Source organism: Dermacentor andersoni, chromosome 7 (assembly GCF_023375885.2).
Source record: "Dermacentor andersoni chromosome 7, qqDerAnde1_hic_scaffold, whole genome shotgun sequence".
NCBI classification, from domain to species: Eukaryota; Metazoa; Arthropoda; class Arachnida; order Ixodida; family Ixodidae; genus Dermacentor; species Dermacentor andersoni.
The window spans coordinates 167,961,030-167,988,259 of NC_092820.1; the positions used below are offsets into that span (position 1 = coordinate 167,961,030).

The 27,230-nt window shown below is 46.0% G+C and overlaps 2 protein-coding genes and 1 long non-coding RNA gene across 14 annotated transcripts in view; 2 read left to right on the top strand and 1 right to left on the bottom strand.

Moving 5' to 3' along the window:
- LOC126533064 (MAP/microtubule affinity-regulating kinase 3-like) overlaps nucleotides 1–27,230 on the top strand; it is a 153,362-nt gene that overhangs the window by 2,705 nt on the left and 123,427 nt on the right. The window lies entirely within an intron of this gene.
- On the top strand, nucleotides 11,294–18,156 carry LOC140219527 (uncharacterized). Its single transcript, XR_011895864.1, has 3 exons — nucleotides 11,294–11,803; nucleotides 12,395–12,499; nucleotides 17,176–18,156. It is a non-coding gene; the product is annotated as an uncharacterized lncRNA (long non-coding RNA).
- Nucleotides 13,001–21,525, bottom strand: LOC126533291 (uncharacterized). Of its 2 annotated transcripts, none has more exons than XM_055071752.2 (12): nucleotides 20,715–21,525; nucleotides 20,417–20,605; nucleotides 20,238–20,300; nucleotides 20,021–20,150; nucleotides 19,439–19,712; nucleotides 18,521–18,887; nucleotides 17,129–17,302; nucleotides 16,268–16,454; nucleotides 14,853–15,095; nucleotides 14,499–14,670; nucleotides 14,244–14,392; nucleotides 13,001–13,711 (listed from the first exon to the last, which is right to left on the bottom strand). In XM_055071752.2, exons 1-12 carry the CDS (start codon nucleotides 21,060–21,062, stop codon nucleotides 13,533–13,535), a joined length of 2,475 nt encoding a protein of 824 aa, XP_054927727.1. In that variant the 5' UTR covers nucleotides 21,063–21,525; the 3' UTR covers nucleotides 13,001–13,532. The 2 variants fall into 2 exon arrangements, with proteins under 2 accessions (XP_054927727.1, XP_050036507.2); XM_050180550.3 differs by having other exon boundaries at nucleotides 20,408–20,605.

The following is a 27,230-nucleotide window of genomic DNA, read 5'->3' on the forward strand; positions in this document are numbered from 1 at the left end:
AGCTATCAGGGACAAATAATCAGTTTTAGACAGATAACTAGTTGTCATTAAATAACTGTACGAATAACCTCTAACCATTTTTAGAGCCTTGTTCCTGTTGCATGAATGGCTGCTGTATGGAATAGAGCCTTGCCAGAAAGCGTTAAATAAAATGTTACCGTAAGACGATCAGAAGTTGTGAAAAAATTAAAAGGACGCTGAAGCACTTGTGGCCCCGTAGACACATGCATAAGAGGCCGTTGCAAAGAAAACATCACTGGTCGCAGCGTAAAAGTTAAGAAATGCCACGTGATTTGGCTGCCAAAGATAAATGACAGACTACAAGCGAAACTCACAAGTTTGTCATGTAGGCTTCCGCAGCGAAACCGAAAACAAAGTTTGCATTACCCATTTTGTTTCTACATTCCTTCGAAAAAAAGAAAAAGAATGTCGTTGTTTCACTTCTGATAATTTGCGATACTTTGTTTAGCAGACGGAGAATAGCAACAAAACTTTAACCACGGTGACTTTAACACCGTCGGTTGACGTTGAAAAAATTTGGTTAGTTTCGAATATTCGAAGATACCGGATGGTTCCTTTTCGAACACGAATAGTTATTGTGTAATATTGGATTCGGAACTTGGAACATTCGTCCACCTCCAGTATAACGAGATCTTGATAGCGTAATACATGCCCTACTGTACAGTGGCCTCTTGACATTGGGGCCTTGCGTGTCGTCTGCTGTTCCTGCAAGGTCGAGTTTCGTGACGAAGGCAGCAGGAGAGGGCAACAGCGTTGGTACGGGTGCATCACGCGTGCGGTGGACAGCTAGCGCGGCTGACCGCGCTGGGAAAAGTTAATGAAATGCGCGCGTGCTTTTCAATTCGTCTGTTGCTTTCACGCGCGAGTGTTTGTGCGTGTGTGTGTGTACGTCGCTCCACGTTGCAAGCAGGCGTACAGATCACGCTCCTCTCATCCGCTGGCTGCGTTTTGCCCGCTGGCCGTGCGCCTCGTTTCACGAACCAAAAGCATATCGTGTACTTGCTGCAAAGAGCTGTCTCCCATCAGCCAGCGAGAACCGGCTGGCGTCTCTCGGAGCGGGAAAATGGGCTCGCCCAATGTGCGAAGCTAATCCGCCCGCGGACCTCAGTGGTAGGGTCTTTTATTCGTTTATTGATCATTAACGAGTAACGATCATTTATCGTTTTAGCCTTTAATCGATTAATCGCTTTCGTTGCAGGGTTTTTCATCGATGAAGTGATTAATCGAAATTTTCGCTGGGCACTCTTAAAAAGGTTGAAACACAGTTATCTACTTTTGCAGGAAGCTATTTTAATGTCTGAGAGGTGGAACCAAGTTTGAAACACAAGTGTAGAGACGTTTGATAAAGGATGATCTTTGTCTTGTTAGACTAAATATAGTTAGCACTGGTGGCTTTTGAAAAGATAAACAATATATGTCATAAAATGACACTTCGTGCAGAATTAGATAACATACATGGCACTTGTGAACCCCTGTACAGTACAGTCAAACAATAAGAAAGATGGCAAAAGTGAAAGATGAATTGAGAAGTAAGGCAGAAATGCAAAACAAGCGAGGACGAGACGAGTACGCAGGACGTGCGCCAGTCCTGTGTGCTCGTCTCGTCCTTGTTTCTTTCTTGCGCTTCTGTTTTTCTTCTTAATTATGAACCAGCTAAGACACATAGACACATAGTATGGGGTTGCAGAGCGGCACCGTTAAATCCTCCGAACCCTTACCCCACTAACGAGCTTTGGGAGAGAGCCTTGGCCAGCTCCGACCTCGAGGATGAGCAACGGCTGATTGCGAGGGCCCAGGACGCGGCCCGAACTCAAGGCATTCTGGAACGAGGACACCTCTCCAAAGCTGCATTCACCCAATAAAAATGTTTATTCTCTCTCTCTCTCTCGCCCAAGAAAGTGTTCTGAAAGGGGAAGTCCTACTGAAATATCCAAGAAATTGCAAATTGCGCAGGGAAAGAAAACCGGTTTAGGATTTTAAATCACATGCTATTTCCTACAGAGCGAAGGAATGTCAATTGGCTGGGATGTTTGGGTGAAACCGACATCTTTAAAGGGACACTAAAGGTTAATATTAAGTCAACGTGGACTGTTGAAATACCATCCCAGAAACTTCGAAACGCTTGTTTCATGCGAAGAAGAGATTTATTTTAAGAGAAAATGCGTTCTGAAGCGTCCGCGTACCTCTAGCGCAGTTCAAATCGCCCGCCCTCTTATCGAGGAGTGGTGACGTCGTGGTCTCATAGTGACGTTGCGCCGTCGGTGAGTAAAACGGTGCCCGCAGACGGCGCTACGGCTTTTCTGCGCAAAACGCAAACGCGCGGCCAGAAACAGAGCCATAGAGCCGACAGCGGCGCGAAAGCTGAACTATGGTGGCTAGCGGAAGTAAAAGCGCGCGACAATAAGCTGGTTCTTTATTTTATCACGCCAACTTTGACGCTCGTTGCAATGGACGACCCTGACAACGACACATTGGCTCGCGATGCTGGGCTCGACTTCAGCGATTTAAGCACTGATGAACGTGACCTGCTGCTGAGGGCTCGCGCTGCCAGCGTCGTTGCGTGCTACTACGACGGCAACTGTATGTCATGGCTGTACATATTCGCAAATTTGTAGCTTTTCCTTCGTGAAAACCAAATGCCGCACTCGCCGCCCAGTCTTCGACATGTAGTTCTTGCGCTTCGGAGAATGCAGGCAATACCGACGGAACAGCGCTACGGGAAAGCATTGCTTTGAAAAGTACTCCACACGCCTTCAGTAAGTCGGCGTTGAACTCATAATCATCTGGACGAAAGTGCAGCGAGCACACTATGCGGTTTTCGGCTCTTTGTTAACGTGCTGTGGCAGAGGTACGGTACTTAACCACTTCGAACGGAGAGGTTCACTCGTTGGCACACAGTGATAAGTAACGTTGGATTCGCCGCTGCAACTCCCCTTGGCCAAGTTCCGCGGACCGTTCGCGCATCACACGACATCACATGGACGTGGCATTCTCGCTGCTTGTTTCAAATGCGAGTTTCGCGAGCCAGCAGAACCAGCGCAGCACGACGCGATAACGAAACAATTGAAACTCCAAAGCGCGCGCAGCGCTGAGTCGAGCGAAAACGAAACATTTCGACCACTCATACTACTGAAGAGTAACGTCAAAATGTTATTTTTTCTTAGAATCGAACAGAGGTAGACAAGTAGCATTTTTTTCCGTGTTATAATCTAATGAAACGATCTTTTTTATACGAGTAGTTGAGTACTAGTGATAAATTATGATGAGGAGTGCCTTCGTCATCGGGCTAGTACCGGAATGTCGCTGGGGGGTCTGAAATCGTGTCATGCATTTACCTCAATTTCTCGGTTACTAAAGCTCTATTCGCGATTATATTGACGCCTTAGAGGTTCTAGAGCATTGCTTTATCACTTTAACTTGACTTCATAGTAATGTTTAGTGTCCCTTTAAATGTCCACGCAACCAGCAAGCGAGAACAGACTCTCGAAAGCTATGGATTTGCTGGAATCGACATGAATTCCGTCGCCATGTCAAATACATGCTCCAAACCGGCACGAAGGCTGGGGAGGTATTCTGTAAGAGTCCACCTATAGTGGACTGTCCATTTCGGCCGCTGCTGATTGGATGGAGCTGTACGAGCGAGGAGTATACGAACGGCCCTAGCCAATAAGCAACGGCCGAAATGCACAGTCCACTAGGCGGACGCTTACAGAATACCTCCCCTGTACAACGTCTTTAATGGGCTGGGAGTGACGCGACGATCAACGACTGCGTTGCTGTAGTATGCCTTGAAGTGCGAGGGAAAACGGGGGGAAGGCGGGAGATGGAAATTCAAGACGATGAGCAAAACGAGAACAAGGTGAAAGCAGGAAGCCAATGTTGTGTCTGGACTTGTCTTGGACTTGTCTTCTTCAAGTGCGAGGACATTTCAAGCTTCGGGCCTCGGGTGGCTTGCCCGGTGTGGGGGAAGAGGGGGGAAAGCGCTCGGCTCGGGCATCACTTGGAAACAGTCGCTCTAAACACGGCCGCCCAGTCACTGCTCGTGCGCCGCCATTCCAATACGATTTAGAAATTTTCGCGCCACTCCTGTCAGACTCTGTATATAACGATTGATCACACAGGTCGATATCGATCAAGTCGATTAAATCAAACGTGGACATCGATAAAGATTAATCGTTTCGCGGGTTACATTTCCGAATAATATAGCCATCAATATCACCAACCCTACTCAGTAGCTTAGCGGCAGTCGCTGTAGTAGTAGTATTCATAGTCGTGTATTGTGCCTGTGACGTTGTAGTGTTAAACTTCAATTTAACGAAGTTGGTGGGATCCGGCAATTATGTTGTTAAATCGAAACACTTAAAACACCCGTGCAAATAACAATATTTACCCAAGAGCAAAAAGAAAAAAAATTACTTTTGCCTGCGTACATGCATTTATCGTAGACGGTTCCCGTTGAGGGCTTCTATTCATGCATCCATCGCCTGAACTGAAACGCGGCCGACATATCTAATTTTATCCACCCCCCCCCCCCCTCCCAAAGAAAATAATAATAATAAAATAAAAACTCTCTTAAATCGGGCAATATTTAGAGCTCACTGCGTCGGTTCCATGTTTTCAACGCATTATGCTCCGTGAATGCGTCTGGGAATCGAAAGCACTTCGTTCAGTCGAAGGTTTCGCGAAGCCAAGTTTCGTTCAATCGAGCTTTGACTTTAGTACTTAATGGTACGAAACAAGGGGTACGGGGCTATAGGCTAGTGAGATGGTGCCATTACGTTGGCGTAGCGGACCAACTGGTGTAGCTGTGCCTGTAGCTATCGCTACCGTGCACGTAGTATGTGAGACGGTTGGGGACAGCGTTGTCTGTGCCAGGGTATGGCAGAGTCGGAACAGCCGACATGCTTTCCTCCACATCAGCCAGTTGTGGCAGAGCGCATGTTTTGCGACTCGTTGCATCGTCTCGTACGCGCAAGCTCGTCCCATAGAGCCGGTCTGTAGGTGTCGCCGCACAAGAACCCGATCGGACGGATATACCGTCACTTCGGTGTATAACCCGCTCCTTCACGCGTCGTTCGCGTGCGGCCGTTCATTGGTCGATCGGTTCATTGATTTAAAATGTCCCGAAGGTCCACCTTCTGCAGCAGAACTGATAGTTAGGCGAGTAGGTACGAATTCATAGTGAAATATTTAGCGCGCACAATTGACAAGGACACAGTGTATGTCCCCCTTCACTGTGTCCTTGTCAATTGTGCGCGCTAAATGAAGTCCACCTTCTGCTTTGGCTGTATTGGCATGTGGTTGCGCTGCTAAGGCGGCACCCACGCTGGCACGGGAACACGAAATGGACGCGTTATTTATGCGTATAGTGTCCCTGTGTATGCCGCCTTATTAGACCAGGCTTCATATTTCAGAAAGAAGTCCTAAGCAGTCTTACGAAAAAAAAGAAGAAAAAATAAACAATTACTAACTAACGTTTCCGCCGTTGCACAGCCTTTTTTGTGCTTGTGCTCCGTCTTTCTGTGCTATACATGTACCGGACCCGCTATTCGAAAAGTGTTCGATTCCATTCGCCTCTGGCACTATTCGATTCGTATTCGATTTGGTCTGAAAAATCACCATTCGCACGCCCCTATACGCAGCGTGAGTGATCGCGGCATCAGCGTTCTCTCTAGTACTTTTTTTTTTTTTTTTTTTTTTTTGTAGGGGACTGGTTTACGTGAAGCCTGCGTCCCATGTATTTCCTGTTCGGGCCGTCGTTCGCGCTCTTCGTTCCTGCATATTTAAGAGCGTGACGTCTAGTTTGGGCCCTCTTTCGTGATATATATATATATATATATATATATATATATATATATATATATATATATATATATATATATATATATATATATATATATATATGTATATAACACAAACACGCACGCGAGTTCGGCCGCAGACAACCTGTTCCCGACGCTGACTGGCGCGCATGGTATTCGCAAACTCAAGCATTCTTAGAAAGGAGCGGAAACCATCGGCCGAAGAAGCGAGCCTCGACTACCCTTCAGCCTTCTTTATTCATTTATTTTTCTTGATTTTCTTTTTTTTTCCCTAGGCGCGACAATCGTCGAGGTTCGGTGAGATTGGGAACGAGGACATCCATAGGCTGCCGCGCGATGACAGCAGAAGATTGACGCCGAATTGAAGCGACAAAAAGTGACGTCAAGGATGCCCCGGTGAAAACAGCTATCTAAGCTCACTTTAATAGGTTGAGAGGTTTCTTGTGTGTGCTCGCCGTCAATGACGATGGGAATGCAAAAAAAGAAATGGCTCAGGTTCTGGCGTCGCCAGCAGCAGCAGCAGCAGCAAAATAAATAAATAAATAAATAAATAAATAAGATGAATACAGCCTCCACAACACGCAATAGCAATACGCTTTTGCGATTGGTTGAGATTAGTATTGCGTACCCGGAAGCTGTAGAAAGCTGTACGAGGTATGATTTGACACTCAATCGTGGGGTGCAGTTTGGAACGCTTCGCGGGCACTCCAGACGTGCTCTCGCGATGGAGCAGACGACGCCGAGGCACACTCTTTCTCAAGATTGCGCTTTTGACTTGCTCAGCCCAGCTGTGTAGCTTCCACTGCAGCTGCCGCCGGCTTATTGTGAAACGGAGTAGATCGTGGCACGTGCATGTTCCGTACACGTGTCGCGAACGCGCGCGCGTCTGGCGTATCCGTGGTCGCTGCAGCGCGGTGCGCGATGTGAACGTCCTCGACCCAGCGGTGCTTCCGGTGCTGCCCCCTGCGGAAGTCGCTGGCGTTATTGAGTGCTGGGGGTGGCGTCCGGTATTACGTATGTGCATTTGCCACGAAGAAAGCAGGCCGGGGCCATCGTTCGAGCGCCTGTGCGTTGAGCTCTGCAATTGCGTGCGCCAGGCGACCCGCTGTTAATTGTTTCGCTGGAAGCGAATCGCATTGGCGGCCCGGCGATTCTCGCAGGAGTGCGCCTTCCATCTCTTGCGTGAACACGGCGTTGGTCGGTTGGGAGAATTGCGAAAGTTCGAGTTCCCTCTGGCGAACCGGCGTTTCGCGTGAGCATGTGCGTTGCACGGAATCGTTTCTTCGCCAGCGAGGAGAACGCATTAGCGGGCGGATGAATCGGGAGGCACGACCGACTCCACTGTGCGCAGCGCATGCCGTGCCGACCTATACACCTTTTCGGGTGTAAACATATTAACGCCCTTTCAGCACCCTAATATGCGTATAAACAATACTCACTTTTCACCAAGTTTGGTGCTTTGAAGGTGAGTTGTTTTCTTCGAAGTTTGGTGCTGCACGAGAAATCTAGATGCCTAATTGGCGAATCGCGCTGCACAATTTCCCTGGTCGTCTTTTAAACAATTAGGCTTATAATGCAGTGTACTACTCGGACACATTTAGTTCTCAAGGTATACGTGTGCACTTAGAGCGAAAGTTGAAACGATAGTACCCGTTTTTGTGAGAAGCGCCGTAAGACTTTCGTTAGAGTGCACTGTTTCTTTCGTTTACATATTTTCCTTTCGTTTCTTTCGTTTAAAATGCCTATCGTTCGCAGTCCAGCGCCCAGATTTACCTGGAACACCCGAGCCAGTTCGTCGCGCAATTTGGGAATGCGTATCTCGAAACTAATGCCAGACTGAGAATTAATTCATATATGGATGCGTGACAGTGAAGGTGTTCCATTCAATTCAATTTGTTTTTCCAGAACGCGTTGGGAGAGAAATTATGGGTAAACAACGGAACCAACCGCTTGACGAGAGCCGTAACCATACCGTGCCCGTAACCCCAACTCTAGGCTGTTACTGCCGACGGAGGCAACAATGCAATGGCTATTCAGTGCAATGTAGTGACAATGCAGGACTGTGAAGCAGATATAAAGAAAAGGAAAGGGAAATGGAGCATCAACACGTCATTTTTGTGCTTCACTTCGCACTCCCGAGAGCAGCTAAGCGAGAGCGGTGCCCATTGCATGTTGCTTGTTTTGACTCCAAGCAATAGCGCGTTGTATAGCAGACTTCGGGCGGATTGTTTAGCAGAGCTCAAAGTTTGTCAGCCTTAGCACCACGGTCTCACCAGTCGGGCATGTCACTGTCATCTGTAGACGTGCCTTCTATAAAAGTGCGTCATCATTTTGAAACCAAAACAGAAGTTAGAAAATGAGAAAAGGATAGGTTTCTGATAAGAGCAGTGACGCATCTTGCTGTAACGCTGGACGGACATATTTTATTATTTTATTTTAAATGGCTGGGTTATGCGAAATAGTGGACAAGGAGTTATATTGGTTGTGAAATAGTTCAATTATAACTTTTAGCCAGAGACGGATCACTTATAGCGCAATTACTTTTGGACGCAAAGAAAAAAAAAAGCCGCTTCTGTAATCTCATCTGTACGAAACATTTAATCAGTTACCACACTGCGTTTACTGTGTGTGTCGTTCTCCTTTTGGGTGGTCGCGCATTTTAACCGTGATCACTTACGTTTCCTGTCGCGGGGCGACTCAGAATGCGGACTTTTCAACCGATTTATCCCTTGTTCGCTCTAGCGTATACGCCGATGACGTCACCGCTGATGAGGGCAGCATTTTTGGCGAATCGCACGCGCGCCGCGAGCAGACGATTTTTGCGAATCCGTTTGCAGACGAGGCAACGAGCGCTGTTTTGCGCACGCCCGGCAACAGCTGGCTTGGCAAGTTGGTGTTATGGCGGCAGCTCGGCCTTCCGGGGTTGTCACGATACGGGTGGGTGACGTCATGACGTCGTTAGCAGACGGCTTGATACGCTCTCGCGCGGGGGCACCTCGCGTGGGTGACGTCAGCGGGGCGCTAGCGCAGTCGATCTAGCGACGGCGGCTATATATACGGTTGGAAGCCGTCCACCATTATGATGTCGCGAACTTGCGGAGGGCGAAACAATCAGCTTGCGACGGCAGTTCATTTTCTGCGCATTTGATTGATTGATGGGTGTGCTGTGTGTGGGGAAAGAGATTGCGCTTGCTTCAACAAGCGAAGGACGCGTATTAGGGCAGGCGTTTTGACAGTCAGTTGCCGGGCGCAGAACGGAAACACACAGTCGGATCTGTCTCTAATAGGTGCGGTTGAATCATCACCTGGATTTTACGTGTATAGCGCGCTGTTGAGTGTTTAACCAGCGGGGTAAAACGAGCGACGTCATTGCCCTGAGACGCGCTAAATATTTCTCGCTAATTACGTACACCACTCACTGCAGCACTGGGCTGTACACGACAGTTCGCGGCTAAGGTGCAAAGCTGTCTTGCCCAACACACGTCTGTACGCACAGCGCAGGCACTGTTGGGCTGTTGTCGCGGTGCGCAAGTCTTTCGGAGGACCGGTGTGTGCTCTGCTTCGTGAAGCTTCCGCGTGCGCTTTTAACTCTTGACAGCTCACTGTAACCAAGCGTCGTTGCATACGTGCCTACATGTTTCTGCAGCGCAAAACGACATCCGTGGTTGTTCGCTGTCTGCGGCACTATATGACTGCTGAGCACGAAGCCGCCAGTTCGATCCCCGGCTGCGGCAGCCGCATTTCGTGGATGCAAAGACGCTCTTGTACGAACCATATAGGTGGTCCGAATTAATCCTCCCCCCCCCCCCCCCGCTATGCATCGTCTCTCACAGCCAGTGTGTTGCTTTTGTACGTTAAAATCAATCAATTAATCGTGAGGCCAAACTCGGTCGTTAACAGGTCCTGCCTGACTATGCAAGCGTTAAATTGTGGCCTCGTTGGTATGTACAACGTCTTTTGTATGTGTACGGTATTCAGCAAGGTGAGACACAGCGCTTGTGTGTGTCTTGCCTCCCGTCCCTGTTGTGCCTGAATCGTTTCAGCGCTGAACACTAGAAAAATTGCCTAACTAGTTGCGCTCACAGATTTCCGGTTGTGAGCGAGGCTGTACAATCAAGCTTTCCGGTGGTGACCGCATCCTACGAGATTCTGGGGCCGAATGTCCGTGTGCCATTGTGAAAAGAGACGCGTGTTTTTCGAGCTCTCGTAAACATTTAGTCGGAAACTCAATTAGTGGTGCTATCGACGCGAAAGTCGAGAATGTAAGCGAAGCACGCAATCTGTCGATCGAACCTCGCGCACGCAGGTTGTTTGTTTCGCGTGCCGTCAGCCCTGGCGGATCTCCCCCACCTCAGCCGCATATACGTATATACTGCGGTCTGTCACGCCAAAAGCTGTGCTGCGCCGGTATATTTATGCGGGACTTGCCGGCCTATATATAGCCAGAAGTTTGGGGAAACAAAGTAATTTCGGAGCTTGGCCAGTGGGGCTTGCGGTAGCAGACGACGTCTGCGCGCGGACGAAGCCCTTAGCGACAGTGAGCCGGCCCTCATGAGTGGGTGAAACCCTCCATACACGTTTCCGCCGACCAGGATGCTGGGGCTTTAGGAGAAACGAGCCAATGGACCATCGACAGCCTTGCACGATTTTAGCGAGACTGCATGCATGCGCTTGACGACAAAACAGCTTCGTTCCCTCGCTTTGGTACCATGTTGGCACACCGCGCACGCTGTTATACCGGGAGGGAGTGACGTAATAGCCACACGTTCTGCAAGCGGCTGCGGTTCGTGTGTGTGTCTTTCCCGGGGCACACCTGTTAAAACAAAGTTTGTTTTTTTTTCTTCCCTGCGATATTTAGAGACAGCAATGTGAAGAGGAAGGTAGGTAGGAAGGACACTTCCGGGTAAACGAGAGGCTTTTGTGGCGGGACGAGGTCCACGTTTGGTTCCCCGTCTCCACGCCTCTAAAACACAGGTGCGCGTTTTGCAATGGACAGCGCGTGCGCATAACTGTGGCCGCGGATCCGGCTTTCTCGACGTTTATGTACGCTTCGTGCTAACTAGAGACAAAGAGAGTCGCTCGGCCTTCGGGCTTACTTAGCAAGTGGAGCTCGAACCTCTTTTCCGCGTGCGCGCTCTTTTGGATAGCGAAGTGTATTTTTTTTTTTGTCTGCCATTATCAGGGGTCAAAAATATAACAACGGAAAAAGTGCCTAAGTACCGTGCCTTAAAGGGACACTAAAGGAAAATATTAAGTTTGGTTATATTGATATATTATCTGTGTAGGAGTCTATCGCCACTTTCTGCGCGCCAATAAACGAATTTGTTGCATCTAAAACTTCCACCGAAAGTCCCTGGTGCCGCTGCTCAATTTGAATCACCCGCGCCAAAATCGAGGACCTGACGTCACCGTCTCTGCTTCCGCTTTCTGTGAATCAGCGGGCGTCCGAGAGGGAGCGCTGCAGTTTGCGGATTTCACCGGCTCGTTTTGTGGATTTCACCGCTGGCGAGTCAAGTCAGGCCGTAACCGCGCAACAGCTGAAATGGCGTTCCTGTGTGCGTGGAGCCTACGATAGCATGTGAGCCTGTGTTACATATTCCTCCGAACGGCGTTATTCTAGAACGTGTTTAGATGTAGTGCGCGTAATGGAATTCTAGCTGAGTACGTCGTGTTACACTTCAGCGACTGAAGCGAAGAAAAACGCCAAGTGCTCTTGCGGGCTCGCGCTTCGAGCGCTGCAGCACACGATGGAGCTCCGCAGGATTATCAGGACAGGTAAAGGCCCTCCATACACGCGCCATCGCTGCATTTTTAACCTGGTCGGCGGAAACGAGTGTAGGAGAGCTTTAAAGACAGAGAGGGTCAAGATCGCCGCACGACGACACCGCCTCAAGTTGTTCGTCAGGCAAGGAAGCTGAAAGTGGCGCACGCCTTCAGACGCATCTGCCAAGCACCAAGTGGTACGTACGACTCTTCCTAAATGCTTGTCTCATAAATTACAAAAGTATCAGATACGCGCACACGGACATTCGATCGCGATGGTGCTTGATCCGGATCCCCTCAATCGCTACTCTTCCATTGCGATCGAATGGTTGGACTAGGTCCGTGCTCTTACTTTCTGTGAGCTCAGCCAACTCAGCCCGAATCGTTGGACCGTATAGCAGCGATCACTCTCAATCACGCTGGAAGAATTCTTTTCTAATCGGGCTCGATTGCGACCGAAACGCCCGTGTGAACTGTCAACTCCTGTTCGACTAAGCTCCGTACCTCGCGCGCTGATAAAACATTTTTATTCCTCTGGCGGGCGTAGTATTTGTTAGCTTTTCTAAAGTGCGCGAGAGACGATTTACCGCCTTAGCTACACGTAAAACATAGTGCACGTTGACTTTCTCAGAGTGCATCTGCGAGTACTGCTAAAGCAAGCATTGTGGACGTTGCGGAAGCATTTAGGTTACATCGCGTTAGCGCGTCGAGTAGCTTCTAAGGCTACTTGGCTGCAAGGTTACAACTCAACACTGCTGCCTAATTCAAAATGTGTTTCTGCTTTCCAGGTGCGACTGCGGACGCTGTCAAGTGCTTCCCAACTTAAGCGAGCTTGAGTGCCTGTGTGCAGCGAGATGGGCCCTTTTCTGCTACCCATACAGAAAGCTTTAGAGGTATGCCGAGTTCATTTGCATCCTTTGCCAAATATATTCCTATCATATAATGGGACAGTGAAACTGCTGTCATATTGAGCAATTAATTTTTTAGCTGGGCCAGGACATGTTCTTTGCTTTTTGAATATGTTTACCTGCCACGTCAAATATTTAACAACCATCTGTAATTGGTCTTTATGATATGGTTCCTGATGTACAGTTCTGTTCATAGTTTCTTTAGTGCATATGTGCATGGAAACACTACGTAATGCGATGTTCCACTTGTGTGTCCATTCCATTTTGCTCATGTTTTATTTCCTGCCTCCCATGTCATCACCAGGGACCCCAGACCTAGTCAAGCTACTGACTGTAGCTTTTTCTCTGAGGTTCTTCCCAAAGCTTGTGTGAATAAAATTTGATGATCACAGTCAGCCATACCATTGCAAGCAGCAGCAGGAGAGCCACTTGCAATGCACTTTAGTTTTTTCTTTTGAATGTTGGCACGCTGAACGTGAAACACTGTTTCCAGTTGAATGCGTACCTACAAGGGTCAGTATTGCATTTATTCGTCAGCCTGTTACACCTCCCACATGATGCACATGTCACCAAGTGTCTTGTCCATGATTTAAGATGATGTCAAACTAGTCATTATCTGTTGAACCCAGAAACAGCCTTATGGTACTTTTGTGGCCATGCCGCATCAGTTGTAGTGACAACCTATGCCACTCGGCTCCCTCACTCCTACACTTTAGTGTAGCACAAAGCTTTCCCAGCATGATGTGCATGTCAACAAGTGTCTTCTGCTTGACTTATGATGTTCTTGAGCTTGTCATCAGCCGTGCCAGTCGGCAGAAACCTTATGGTGTCCTTGCACGCATGCAGCATCAGTTGCAGAGACAATCTATGCGACTTGGTTTGTTCTTTCCCACGCTTCAGTACAGCACAAACCCTTTCGAGCATGAAGTTTATGTCTTTGCTTTTCCAATTTACTGGTGTAGCCTTCGAACAATTGGTTTTTGATAACTCCACCAGTTGCTTGTCTGCTCTACATGTATCAAAACTTCAAAAACCGTGCCTTGTGTGCCGCTATGAGCTCAGTTTTGGAGGGCCTAGGTTCGTTCTGTGGCACAAATACTGGTGCAATTTTTTCTGGTGCCTGGGCTAGTGCTTCTGGAAATGACGGGTGCTCGATGCAAAGCTCGGTCACCTTGTTTTGTAGATCTTGCACATAATCTGAAAGTAGAACAAACCAGGTAACATCAGTGCTGCATTTTATTTTAATGCTATAGCAAATATCTGGAGAGGTCACCTGATCTGGGGACAGATAAGTAAAAGCAACATTCTATAATTAATGCATCATGTGAAGCTTTGCTCCTTGTCTGTCGCTGAGAGTGTGGTTTGCCAGTCATGTGTCAAAGTAGCAAGAACTTTGGCTTTTCTGCATTGAGCCTAGCTGTAAAGATAATGTCTACTTGTGGTAAAATGTATTATTGGGAGAAAAAGCTGTCTGTGCATCCCGATCGCAGTTACTTCAAAAAGTGTTGCACGATGCTTGAATATGCAACGAATGCAGTACATGCCGTTATCCTGACTCTATAACCACCCTACGAGAAAAAAAGATTGTTCTGCCACAATCTGCAGTGCTCTGCTCCTTACAACACTAGCTTGTGAATAGCTTGTAAATGCAACATGAGGTGTAGTTTTGCTGAGCACTTGTAGAGCAGAACTGCTAACTGAAAGACGGACGTGACACAGTTAAACTTGCCAAATGTAGCAGCCATCTTGAGTGGACACACAGTCATCATGCTATGTCTGGCCTTGGATGTCTTGCTGTGCCATTGCTGTGTTCCATCCTTTGTTGTTGCTTGCTCTTTGTTGGCATTTTCATTGAAATGGAGGGCAGCAATCAGTGTTCTGGAAATTCAAGTTTTCCCACAAGGTTTAATTCTCAGCAGTACTTCGCAAAATTTTTTAGGAAGTACTTGTCTGCCTGAAAAATTAATAACGCATGCATGCTTACCGAGCCTTCATTCCCTCATATGTGTATGCGGTAGACTTAGGAGCATAGCCGTTCAGGACACTATGGAAAGATTCCAGGCTGTATGTCTGCGTGTCTGGCGAGAGCTGTCGGATGTCTTTGAGAAGCACTGGGGCCATGACAATGGCTCTGACTTGTTTGTGCGCTGGAGAGTCTAATGTGGGAAAAGATAGGACATATATGTATTGTTCCCTTCATCACAAGTATAGACGGACAATGCGCATTGTGCTAAATTTGATTAATTGTGCAAAAGGTTCTCAATCTCAACTGATCGACGATGTAATTACACTGCACAAAATGCAGTGCCACTTAAACTGGCAGATTACTTGTATTTACCAATTTTGAGCCATGACACTCTGCTGGATGGTCCATGGAGGCAGCGGGGATAGAGGTTGCCGTGACCATCATGAATGTCAGCTATGTGGTTTAGGAGGCTTGTCCATGTCGCCACTAGTAAATCTCCATTTCCTCCGCAAGCACATGCGCACCAGTACAGATGGTTCACAATGGGTTGTATCCAGCTCAACAGCTCCCTGCATCTAGCCTTCCGTGAAGCAGCTGTCAATTTTCTTCTGATGCCTGGAAAAAATTTGCGCCATAATTTGTTAGTCCATCTCGTGTAAACTTCAACTGTAGGTAGATGAAGAAGACTAGCTCGAAGCATTAGTACAGAATGGAATTGGAATACAGTGCACTGAAAGATCTTTCTGCGCACTATTTCTGGTAGTGTAGCCTCAAATAAGTGTGTAGCTTTTTCATATCAAGGTACTAGTTCCTTCATAGCTAAAGGGACTGTCTACCATTTTTCAAGGACCTCCTATTTTGTGATGCAATAGAAAGCTTATCATTTAAAGTGTAAACGTGCAATGGTTTCGCTGGCAAGTGAGTAGGAATTTTAAAACAATGTATTTCGATTTGCATAGTCTCTTAAAACTCTATAGATGCCCGAAAAATGGGCTAGTGGATGCAATGGTGGTAAAAGTGAGAAACCGGAAGCACATAGTGTTTCTGCGGTATTACTTTGTGTAAAGCACTAAAATGACTTTAATAGCTCTCCTCAGCACATAAGTGGCAAGTTCTTTTGGCCCACCTATAATCGCATGTTTTCTATAGGCACAGTCTGAGTGCCTGTAATTTTCAACAACCTGAAAAAGACTGTGACCCTTGCATCACTCGCACAATGCTACTAGCACTGCTGCATGTCACAATGTCATGGGGGCATAGTTGAAGACCCATTGGTGCACCATTCTTGTCTGCACGATAGTAGTGCCACTTTCAACATGCACTACTTTGAAAACAAGAAATCAATCTCTCATGCAAAGAAAAGTTAGCAGAGGCACTTAAAATACAATTTTAGACAATAAAATAATGTATCCAAGCAAAATAACTCTCTCTGCACAGCTTTTTGGTGGCATAATGGTGCTCACATTGGTTGCACTGTTTCACCGTCGAGAAACACTTAATTTTCGCACCACTCTCGGAGCCAGATAAGAAATAGAATTCCTAGCTTATAAGATACAAGTTTGCTGTTTCCATCAATGTGACACACAATATTATCATTCCCGCTACAATCCAAAGACCTGATCCTGTGGTAAACAGTCCCTTCAATGCAAATGTTTGAAGTATGATGACGTAAGATGCATTCTTCTTTAATAAATGCTAAGTGCTAGTCAGGAGTTGCTTTGCGGCTATTAACCAACATTAGGTATTTTACTAGCAGTAGTAAATACGTTAGTTCCCTTCATAACTACCTTTTGCAACGTGCCAGACGTCAAATTGGTGTTTGGTGGCCGGGCAATGCAGCCTCATGTATTTCTTTATTGCTGTATGGCGGTCTGTTGTCAGGGACCTTATGGAGATGCCCTGGTCACAGAGAAATTGAAGACCTCTGATGAGGCCCTCTTTCTCCATTTGTGAGCTCGCCTGAATTTGGGCACTCTGGAAGACAAAAAAATTGTATGTGCACAGGATACATAATTGCATGAAGTGAAGCTGTGCAAATAAAGCATCTTGCCCCATATTCTTAAAACGCTCCTCAATCCCACAGCCCACCTCGACTACCGTAAGTTGGAACCATCGCACTAGCACAAGAATATCACACAGTCAAATCGCTGTGGCACTATCTTCTAGCACACAAGGCCCATTGTGTCCAGATGAATTCAGGAGTATGTGAGTAAATCGTCAAGGGTGTGGGAATTATGAAAGGTTTCGTTACAGGGAAGGATGGGCCTTCTAAATACAGCGTGTACACGCTCGCCTGTGCATTGATAAGCTAAAAAAGAATACTGAGGCATGTATGCGATTGACTCATGCTTCCTGGAATGCTTGATAAACATTTTGACGTAGTAGTTCTGCGGAAACCCGCAAGGTGGAGAGAAGTAATGAATAAAGGGAAAATCAGACATCCACCCGTTCCTTTTTTTTTCAACTATGAGGCTTTTCTTTCGAGAAACCCGTATGGGTTTCCTTTGTAGCAATTGCTACGAACGGGTGGATGTCTGATTTTCCCTTTATTCGCTTGATAAACATGTAACAATCATTGCACGATGCTTGAAAAATAGCAATAATCAAATATGTCGAATGATGCTCGGTAGTTTTTTTTTTCTACTTACTTCTTTGACTTGAATTTGCTCAGTGTGTATTATCTTTCCCGTGCCAGGACACAAGAACGAGTATGTCAAGTACTTGGCACTGTGGCCTGGTGAGTCACAGCGCCCGTCCCCGCAGAGCTCCAAGCTGCTGTCACCAGCTGCTGCCAGAAGTCCTTTCTGGTGCTCATCCCAGACCTACGAGAAATTTGGACTCTGTCCTGAGTTTTGATCTACTCCAGGTGCTACGTGTACAGTTATGTGCACACGGTTTATGTCTGATAACAATCAGAATGAAAAAGATAGTTGCAATTACAAAATATTGTGCACCACCCACATGTAAGCTCTGCCTAGACACACAGAGCAACATAAACACTGACGTACAGAACATGCTAACACAAGACCTTGGCTAAAAACTGAAAGTAACTTTTGAGAATTGTATTTGTGTTTTGTATTTTATTCAGTATGATATGCAAAAATGAGGAACAGGTTGCAACATCATTCCGATTCCCACATAACGCGACAGATTTTGAAGACATTCAGCCCTAAACCTCTTGTCGGTGGATGCAAAAGGAACAGATTATGTTAAAAAATGTTGAGTTAGTGTAGCAAAGCTTTGCAGACATTAGCAGCATTAAAATGAATGCAAGTAAATGAAACTACATTGAAATTATCATAATCGCTACGGAATCTTCGGTACTGCATATGAGCCACAAAATTCAGAAATTCACCTTCCACTTTCTCTACTTCTAAGCAACTTTTTTCTTCAATGCATAAGCCAAGAATTTTACAAAAATGCTATCTACAAATACAGCACAATGCAGCACCTTTCCTTACAGTTCCATTATGGGTTTCCTGAAATTAGATGCTACAATTTCTGCAGCTGCATGCATTGTGTGCTAGTGAAGATGTAAGATGAACTTACAGGCTGCTTAGAATAATGCCAGTGTCTGTTCTTGGAACCATTTCCTTCGCATGCCAGGCATATTTTCTGTATTTATGTCCTTTGTTTGCTTTCTTATGCACAATAAAAATGCCTGAAAAATTTGAAATGCTTGCTTCATTCTGTTATTTGGTTTTAGTAATGATAAAGCTTTAGAAACTACTCTCGGAATGCTAGTCTTATGCGATTGCTTGTGCACTGAGCATGCCTGCCTCAAATTAGCTACACCAAATTTTGAAAATTATGTTGGCATATAGATTTGTTGCACGAAAAGAAAGCAGGTTAGCAGTTTTATATGCTAATCACGAGCCATAACAGCTTACAAATATTTTGCAGCCCAACATTCTGCCATTGGAGTGAATGGTTAAACAAAGGGCCAATATGACACTACTTCTAGCTGCTCCCGAGATATTGGGCCGTTGTTCAATATGTGGCTAGCTACATATTCAGGAAAGTTGAAACAAAATGCTTACTGCAGTGACAGCTGGAAAAAGATATGCCTTCTGGTAACTGAAGAATGTTTGATCACTGATGACTTGAACACCCATCAACCTCATCATTCTGAGTGTTCCAGCAACACTTGAACCGGAGAAGAGTATTGCAGCCGACAAGTCGACATTGCCTTTGGGCTTCATTCCTAGTAGTGGCTGGCTCGCCCACATGTGCTCATGTCCCCTTGGGCATTCAGTCTTAGCAGTGATGCGTGTCCCAGAACAGGAGAGGCTCACTGTGCAGGACGTAGACAAGCAAGTGCGGCACGTGTTCAGGAGTGTCAGCAGGTTGTCACGAGAGACAAGAAAGTAGTCTTTGTGTTGCGTACACCCCTCATCCATATCGCACCTGAAAAAGAAAATATGCCCCTTACTCAGCTTTTATACAGGCACTCTCGTACAAATTCACTCCCTTACTCAGTCAAAAGTTTGCGCTGAAAGTTAGCACTTTTCTCTTTTAGCAGCAATAATTACCCTTTATTGCCTTCATTTGAAGTCAATTAAATGCTGCGCCTGTGCATCAAATAATCGTAAACACAGGATTGAAATTATCTGCAATCTGTGTGCACAAATGGAAGACAGCTAGTACCCCAATCTGCTACACCTTCTTTGTAATTGTGACTTTGTGACTGTTTGACTGAAATCACGGAAGCTTTTTTCACATCTGTCACTGCAATTAGTTACTGCAGGCCAGGGAATGACATAGACATCTGTAGGTCTTGCTTTTGTTACCACCCATCACATGCATACTTGGATCATTTATAACCTATCACACTGTTTTTCAATAAACAAGTAAACATCACTTTACTATAAACACATAAAGTGCACTAATACATACTGCACCTTTGTATCTGAACATTTATACACCAACATGCACAGTAGTATGCAATGTTTACTTACTCATCAAATGTCACCTCTGGGGTGCAAGTCAATTCTTCCGGCTCGTACGTTGTGTCATGCATGTCAGGGTATTGCAGTACTGGGGACACGTCAGGCGAGGGAACGTAGCTGATGTCCTTTGCTGGTGTACGTCTCCGGTGCTTGACTGGTTTCCTGACACAAGTGGTACGTCGTCTCTTGATTGGAGTTGATGTCTTTGGCGTAGGTATGTTCTGAACATTCACCTGAAGTGCCTTGCATTTCATTTCCTTCACAGTTGTATTCACCTGAACAGCTGGAGAGCAAAGAAACGCCATGCGAAGGTCTGAATAAAAGAGAACCAGGACAACAGCTTTAGAGAAAATGACACTGTGTTGCGTAGTTCCTGAAAAGTTGGGAAAATGACAGCAATTCTGACTAAATTTGCATAGCACAAAGCACCAGCAAACATGCTGAAGTAGACAAGGTTCTACTAGCCTGTCCAATATCTTTGGTGGTGCTACCAAACAAAAGAGAAAATTTGCTACTTGTTCTCCCAGACTCCATCACACATCACATTAGTAGTTTTCGTTAAAAGCTAGGTAACAGCTCGGGTGTACTCACCAACGCTCGTGCCCAGTGGTTTAGCCTGCACTCCTTTTGCATTCCCGACGCTGCGGAAACTGCTTGTTTTCGCGGGGATCTGCATAAAATCTGTCTGCGTCTCCGCGTCTTTCGCACCAGAGGGAAGCGTCTGAAATGTGCCGAAAGTGTACTAAGCTGCGTGTTGCGTTTCATCTGCGTACAACTGCAACCACCGTGACAAACCCCGCACACATACCTCCGCGTTACTTTCGGTGAAAGTGCCAGCAGTGTTTTCATTCATCGGGTCGGCGACGTTAGCCTGTAAATAAAAGCAGCTGGCTATGAGTAACGTGAAGGGCGGCGTACACTTGCTGATTTTTAGTGATTAAAGTTAAATAGCATGCAGCGTCAAAAGGCACGACTCACAAAACTTACGTCCTGCAGCAACGGTGCTTGCTCTTCAAGGGGGAAAGGCGATATCGACGGAACAACGTTGCAACCCAGTCGCGCTTGGAAAGGCACTTCGATTGACTGTCTTGGTAGAGAATTGTGCTCGCAATCCGCGTTGCTTTCAATGGAGGTTCCAGTGGCGTCATTTTCCGTGATCAAGACATCAACGTTAGCCTGTCAATAAAGGCAGCTGGCTATCAGTACCGTAAAGGGTTGCGCACACTTGCTCAGTTTTAGTAATGAAAGGAAAATAATATGCGCGTCAAAAAGAGGCTCTACTTACCATGAAATTTTCGTCCTGCAGCAACGGTATTTGTTCTTCATGGGATGAAGGCAATATCGACGGAACAGCGTTGCGACGAAGTCGCATCTGAAAAGGCACGTCCATTGACAGCCTCAAAAGTGAATTGTGTTCGTAATCCTCAGGGCGGAAATGCATCGAGCACACATGCAGTCTGATCGGCACCTTTCCTACCCGCTGTAGCATGGGAAATGCACTGAGCCAGCGAGAACGTAGAGGTTCGCCCCGCGGGATCGCATGGTAGTGCACGTTGGTGTCGGAGCTTTCGGTATCCTTGTTCAGACGACGCGGACCGTTTGGGCACCCCGCGACATCACATCGACCCGGCATTTCGCTGCTGGGAACTGGGAACTACAGCTGTCAAGAACTTTCGTGACACAGCATGGACAGCACAGCACGCCGCGAAATGGAAACTTTGCCATTCACCAAGCGAAAGTGCGAGCGCGGTCAGCGCGGCCGAGCGAAACCAGAACTTGTCGGCACTACTGTGGAGTGAGCGCGACGGCCGTAATATGCAGCAATAAAATAACTATGGCCTATCGCATGTTTCATTTGTTGCCAAAATTTATCTAATTTACTTTTCAAGTGTAACATGAAACAGTAGTTCAATAATTAAAATAGAGGCTCTGACGTCACTTTATGAGAGGTACCACAACGCACGACAGGTGGCGTCCCTCCTATTTCTCAATTTCTTCGTTTTCTCGCTTATAAATAATCTGTTCTCGCTAAGAATGATGAACTTGTCATTACAAAAGCCTAATCTTTCACTCTAGCTCAACTTAATATTTCCCTTTAGTGTCCCTTTAACGGCTCGTGTAGTGTTGTTGGTCTGTCGTCTGCAATCAGCACCGCGGAAGCTTCGAGTCGTGCTAGGGACGCTCGTTGCTGCGCGGCAGAAAATAGTGCCGTGTTCTGACGGTAGTTTACGCTTAATTTAGTGCGCAACCTGGAAAAGCGGTAAAACATGAAGAAAGGAAGGACATTAAGATAAAAGTGTAATAGAGCGTACAAGAAAGCGCGCAAGCGTGCGTTTTTTTTTTCTTCTCAATTGTGCGCGGTCAGGCAATGGTCACGTGATCACCGGAGTGACGTGCTGTGACAGAACAGGTAGTGTCAGTCCATATCTATGTGAGAAAAATGTGTGCTCGCTTTAGCAATTTATGTAATAAGGTCGTGTAATATGAGTATAGTGCTTATAACCGGTGTTCTGCCATCTTAACAGAGTGGCTGTCGAGAAAAGGTAGAGATTCGAAATGTTGTCTCTGATCTAAATACTATCAAACAAGAAAACAAGAGAACCAATGGATCCTTAACAGCCACACATGCTAAGTTCGACAAGCTTGCACTTCTGGAAGGTAGGCTAACTTCTGCTGAAGAAAAGGTATTGTCGCTGGAACGCAGTGTGAATTGCACGTCTAGACAAATCGATGAACTTTTGAGAGCAGAAGCAGGCGGTCAAGGTTAATAGTATTTGGCGTTACCGAGACAGGAAACGAGACTACAAGTACTCCCGAGGCTGGAACGTACTCCCGAGACGGACAATAATAATAAGAAAAAATATCTGGATTAGCAGCAAGACAAACTGAGATAGACAAGAAAAGGTTACGCTATACTTCTACAAAATTAAAAACAATGATAACCAGAGTAGCAGTTAAAAAAAAAAAAAAAGAACCCGAACGACACACGCCGTGGTTGTTTAGCGGCTATGGTGTTGGGCTGCTAAGCACGAGGTCGCGGGATCGAATCCCGGCCACTGCGGCCGCATTTCGATGGGGGCGAAATGCGAAGACACCCGTACGTGTACTTATATTTAGGTGAACGTTAAAGAACCCCAGTGGTGCAAATTTCCGGAGTCTCCCACTACGGCGTGCCTCGTAATCAGAAAGTGGTTTTGGCACGTAAAATCCCATGATTTCATTTTTGTTTTCCTACTGGGGATCACAATCTTTCTGACGTATACAGACTGGTATTTCAATTATATCGGGCACGCAGAAGTAGCCTCCGTGGAAGCACCGCTTGAGATGCCATTCAACTTCGGTCTGCTACAGATAATTCGAGAACCCGCTCGCATCACTTCCACAAGCTGCATATTTATTTGATATTCATCAGTGACAACGTCCTCTCAGTGTCCCGTGGGAAGTAATGGGCGGCGTATAAGTCCACAAAGCAACCAAGTGTTCTATATTATTGCACTCACCAAAGCGTAAGGATGAGCTTTTCACGAATGTTTTAGACTGGACCAATGGTGATGGCGGCGGCACTATTGATTTTCTTGAAAACTCTGATTCGGCTTTTCTTAAATGTTTCCAAAAATTATACAGTTCGTGCACATGATTTGCCGCCCTCTTTCAAGAACATTCTTCAAAGCTGTTTGACATCATTTATGGCCGTAAGAAAACTAGAAGAAGAGAGAGTGCATAAAAAGAAAAACAATGGGTAACCAACGTAGGGTTGCAAGGCTAAGAAAATCTAAAAATAGGTCTCGCGAATCTCACTCAGCTAAACTTATCCGCAAGCTCTCCCACTCTTCAAAAGCAAATATAATAGTAGTTAAAGATACATTCCTCAATGCTACTTTAAATAACTTTATTAAAACGGCTCGCCATGAATTTTGGCGATATTTAAACTCACGAACTCACATACAAAGCAACCGGCCATACACTGAAGCTTTAAAGAAGTCTGGAATGTTTAATGACTATTTCGAGTCTGCTTTTACCGTTGACAGTGACATTTTACCCTCAATAGGAACTGATGAAATGAGGAGAAGGGACCCAATGAGCGAGATAATTATTACGGAACCAGGCATCATTTCACTGCTTCTTAACATTGATGAAAAAGAAGTCCAGTGGACCTGATGGCATTCCAAATACTTTTTTGAAAAGATACGCCGAGTGGATGGCCAAATACTTTTTTACTTATTTATCAAAAATCGATGAACACGGGAATTACCATATGAGTTATACCGATCCATAAATCTTGAGACGCTATATATCCCTCTGACATTCGTCCGGTTTCTTTCACCTGTACTGCTTGCAAGATATCTGACCATATCATTCTTAAACATATTATGCTGTTCGTCATCGACAATAATCTTCTGTGCGAGAATCAACATGAGTTAAAAAAAGGCCGGTCGACGACAACACAACTAACAAACAACATATGATCTCGCAACCACCATCGATAACCGCGGACAAAATAACGTTATAATTCTTGATTTTTATCGAAAGCCTTCGATCGGGTATCGCACACTAAATTATTCTGGAAACTTGATAAATGATTTGTTAATTGCAAGGTCACAAAATGAATTAAAGTTACCTTTCAGACAGGACCCAGTTTACTCATTGTGATGGCTACTCATTCGAACACTCACGGTTCTGTATGGAGTGCCGCAAAGCACATTACGGGCCCCCACTCTTTTCCTGATTTTATTAATGAATTAGCTTAGAATTTATATGTGACAGTCCGAATGTTTGCATACGATTGTAAATATCTAAAAAAGTAAGATAGCACTTCAGATTAGGTTATTCTGAATAATGCACTCACAAGCGTTACTAACTGGTGCCGATCGTGCCAGATGAATATTAATCTAGATAAATCTGTCCGTATGACAGTGCGAGGAAACAAGAAACCTCTGACATTCACCCGTGTGATAGGTGAAGTACCATTAAAAGCCGTTAACCACTATAATTACCTCGGGGTAATTATTTCCACAGACTTAAAACGGGACAACATGTAGCGCATATTTCATCTGATACCTTTTCCGCTATTTGCTCAGTAAAACGGTGAATTCGGACAGCTTCACCAAGTACAAAGCTATTAGCATATGCATCGTTAGTTCGCTCAGTTCTGGAACATGGTATTATAAGTTCGATTCCACACACGAAAAAATGCACTGACAAATTAGAAGCAGCTAGACAAAGGAAAACAATCCTTGCGAGACCAGATCTTTTCACAATAAGCAAACGTACAAAGCTTCTATACGTCTCAAGTTCCTATTCCAGCTTTTAAATAACGAAGTAAACGAAAAAATAGCCGTCGATTCCTATCGTTCTCAGACACCAAACCCTCTAGAACAAAACACAGTAGACACTTGAAAGAATATAGGTTCCGCAGTGATGCATTTAACTCCTCGTCTTTCTCACAGACAATAACAGAGTGGAATGCACTACCTGAACACGTCATTAGTCGTAGTTCAACTAATCTCAAAACTAATTATATTTCCCTATACTGCCTTAGCGAGAAAAATGAAATGTATATACATATATCGGTGTTTTTTCGTGCCAATGAATTGTTTGCGCTACGGTGTTTTCAGAGAAAATGTTATTTTTAATAATATCGTTGCGTGCAAGTGCGAAGAAGAGACGTGGTGGTCTGAAAGGAAAGAAAACGGTGACTGTGCAGTGGCCATTCCTGCTTTTCGTATAGCCGAATTCGTGTCCTAAATAAACATTTATTCCCGTGCTCGTAACAAGATGTTTTACAGTGTTTACTCAAAATTATTAATACCTTTCTGTATGCGAATTGTTTGCATTAACATGACTTTCAGGACAGTGTTTATCGCCCTTATTCTTCGTCCACTACCTTTCGCATTGTTATTAATAGAAACTGTTAACCGTGGTTGAAACCACTGTCATAATCGTACTTGTGTCCCGACCCTGCTACAGCCTTACACGTAAAGCTAGTAGTATGTAATTAATTAATTAATTGATTAATTAATTTAAACGCAGTCTGTGACGGGCAGAGGGCTGTAGTCATGAAATTAGGATTGACATTACAGGCGCATATGTAAAAGATGGGGTCAGCTGACGCGAAACAGGGGTAATCGGAGATCGTTGGGAGAGGTCTTCGTCCTGCAGCAGACATAATTATGATGACGATAATGAGGAAAGTGAACAGATACAGTACGATGATGACTGTCAAAGTCAAGCGATATCATCTTCCCGATGACTCGCTGGGACGTGCTGCTGGTGACACTCCATGGGTTAGTTCTGAGGCGCGTGGGGAGCTGTGACATTGCGTTGCCTCCGAGATTGGTCCGTCCGCGTTACAAATTACACTAAAGCTATCGCGAAGACACGCGTCGCACGCTGGTATCAGTGTCGGTGCGCACAAGCTAAGTGGTCACCTTTGATTGCCTCCGGGGTCGGCCCAGCTTACTCGGCCAGACAGCCGGCCACGCTTACAAAAGTGCGGGTCAGTAGCCGATCCTGAGAATGTCCAGGACGGCAGTGCACACTGATAGTAAAAGTAAGGAGCTTTAGAAATAGTGAGCTCAATAGTCGTCAAACGTTATGAGCACTGCGTTATTCGGCAATTTTAGAAGCAGCGTACCCATGCGCCTTTGCGTGCGGGAGAACCCGTGCTATAGCGGCTCTTTGCGTCGTTTTTTGCTCCCGCGGCGGGTTGCACTCCCCAACTGTGGTACGATACCCTAACTGTCGCTTCCTATATTTAGTCTGAAACGGACCCGCCGTGGTTGCTCAGTGGCTATGGTGTTGGGCTGCTGAGCACGAGGTCGCGGGATCGAATCCCGGCCACGGCGGCCGCATTTCGATTGGGGCGAAATGCGAAAACACCCGTGTACTTAGATTTAGGTGCACGCTAAAGAACCCCAGGTGGTCGAAATTTCCGGAGTCCTCCACTACGGCGTGCTTCAGAATCAGAAAGTGGTTTTGGCACGTAAAACCCCACAATTTAATTTAATTTTTAGTCTGAAACGGGGGACGCCAACCGGCTTGCACACCCAAGAACGCTGCTTGGTCTTTGCTGGGAGCCAAGCGGGTTTGGTACGCAAGCGGAACGTGAGCGTAAGCCGCGTTCCCTAATCTCTAAAACTGTGTACAAACATTTTGAATCTCCAAGAAAGTGCAAATCTTCAGAGACTCCGTATCTCTAAAGACAGGAACCCCAGCTGAGTGTGCGTCGCCTACGCGTGCACGCTGAATCGATGGCCCCTCCGCTATGTTTAATCCCCTCCGCCCCTCTCGCTATAAAACGGTCTAATGGAACAAACACGGCCGTGATTGGTCGGACGGACGACACCGTGGCCACCTGCCGACGGGGTCTGTGGGTATAGTTGGAAGAACGGATAATGACGCGCCGAGGCGCGCAATAAAGCACCCGCTTTTGGGTAAAGCTGCCTTTCTTATCTTTTATTGGGTCCGCGACGGTGCCTGTATACACGCTTCGGCGGCGGTGGTGGTCCGCTAAAGATAGCGACCGCTGTCCCACTGCGTTCTAAACACTAGGAAAAAAAAAAAGGAAATGTTACGAGAGCTTACAGTTCTTCGTTTTCTTTCTTTTCTTCCCCTCCACGGTGAGGTGACCGAGCCGGCTGAATGAGCGCGACACTTAAAGCCGGTGCTGATGTGTCCCGTCAAGCTTCGGCTCTCCTTCCTTCCTTTCTTAATTGCTTTCTTGCTTGTGAGTGTGTATCGTCGTGTCTGCGGCGAGCTGCAGAAAATAGTGCGGCGGCCATTGTTTATCTTCTTTGCTCGC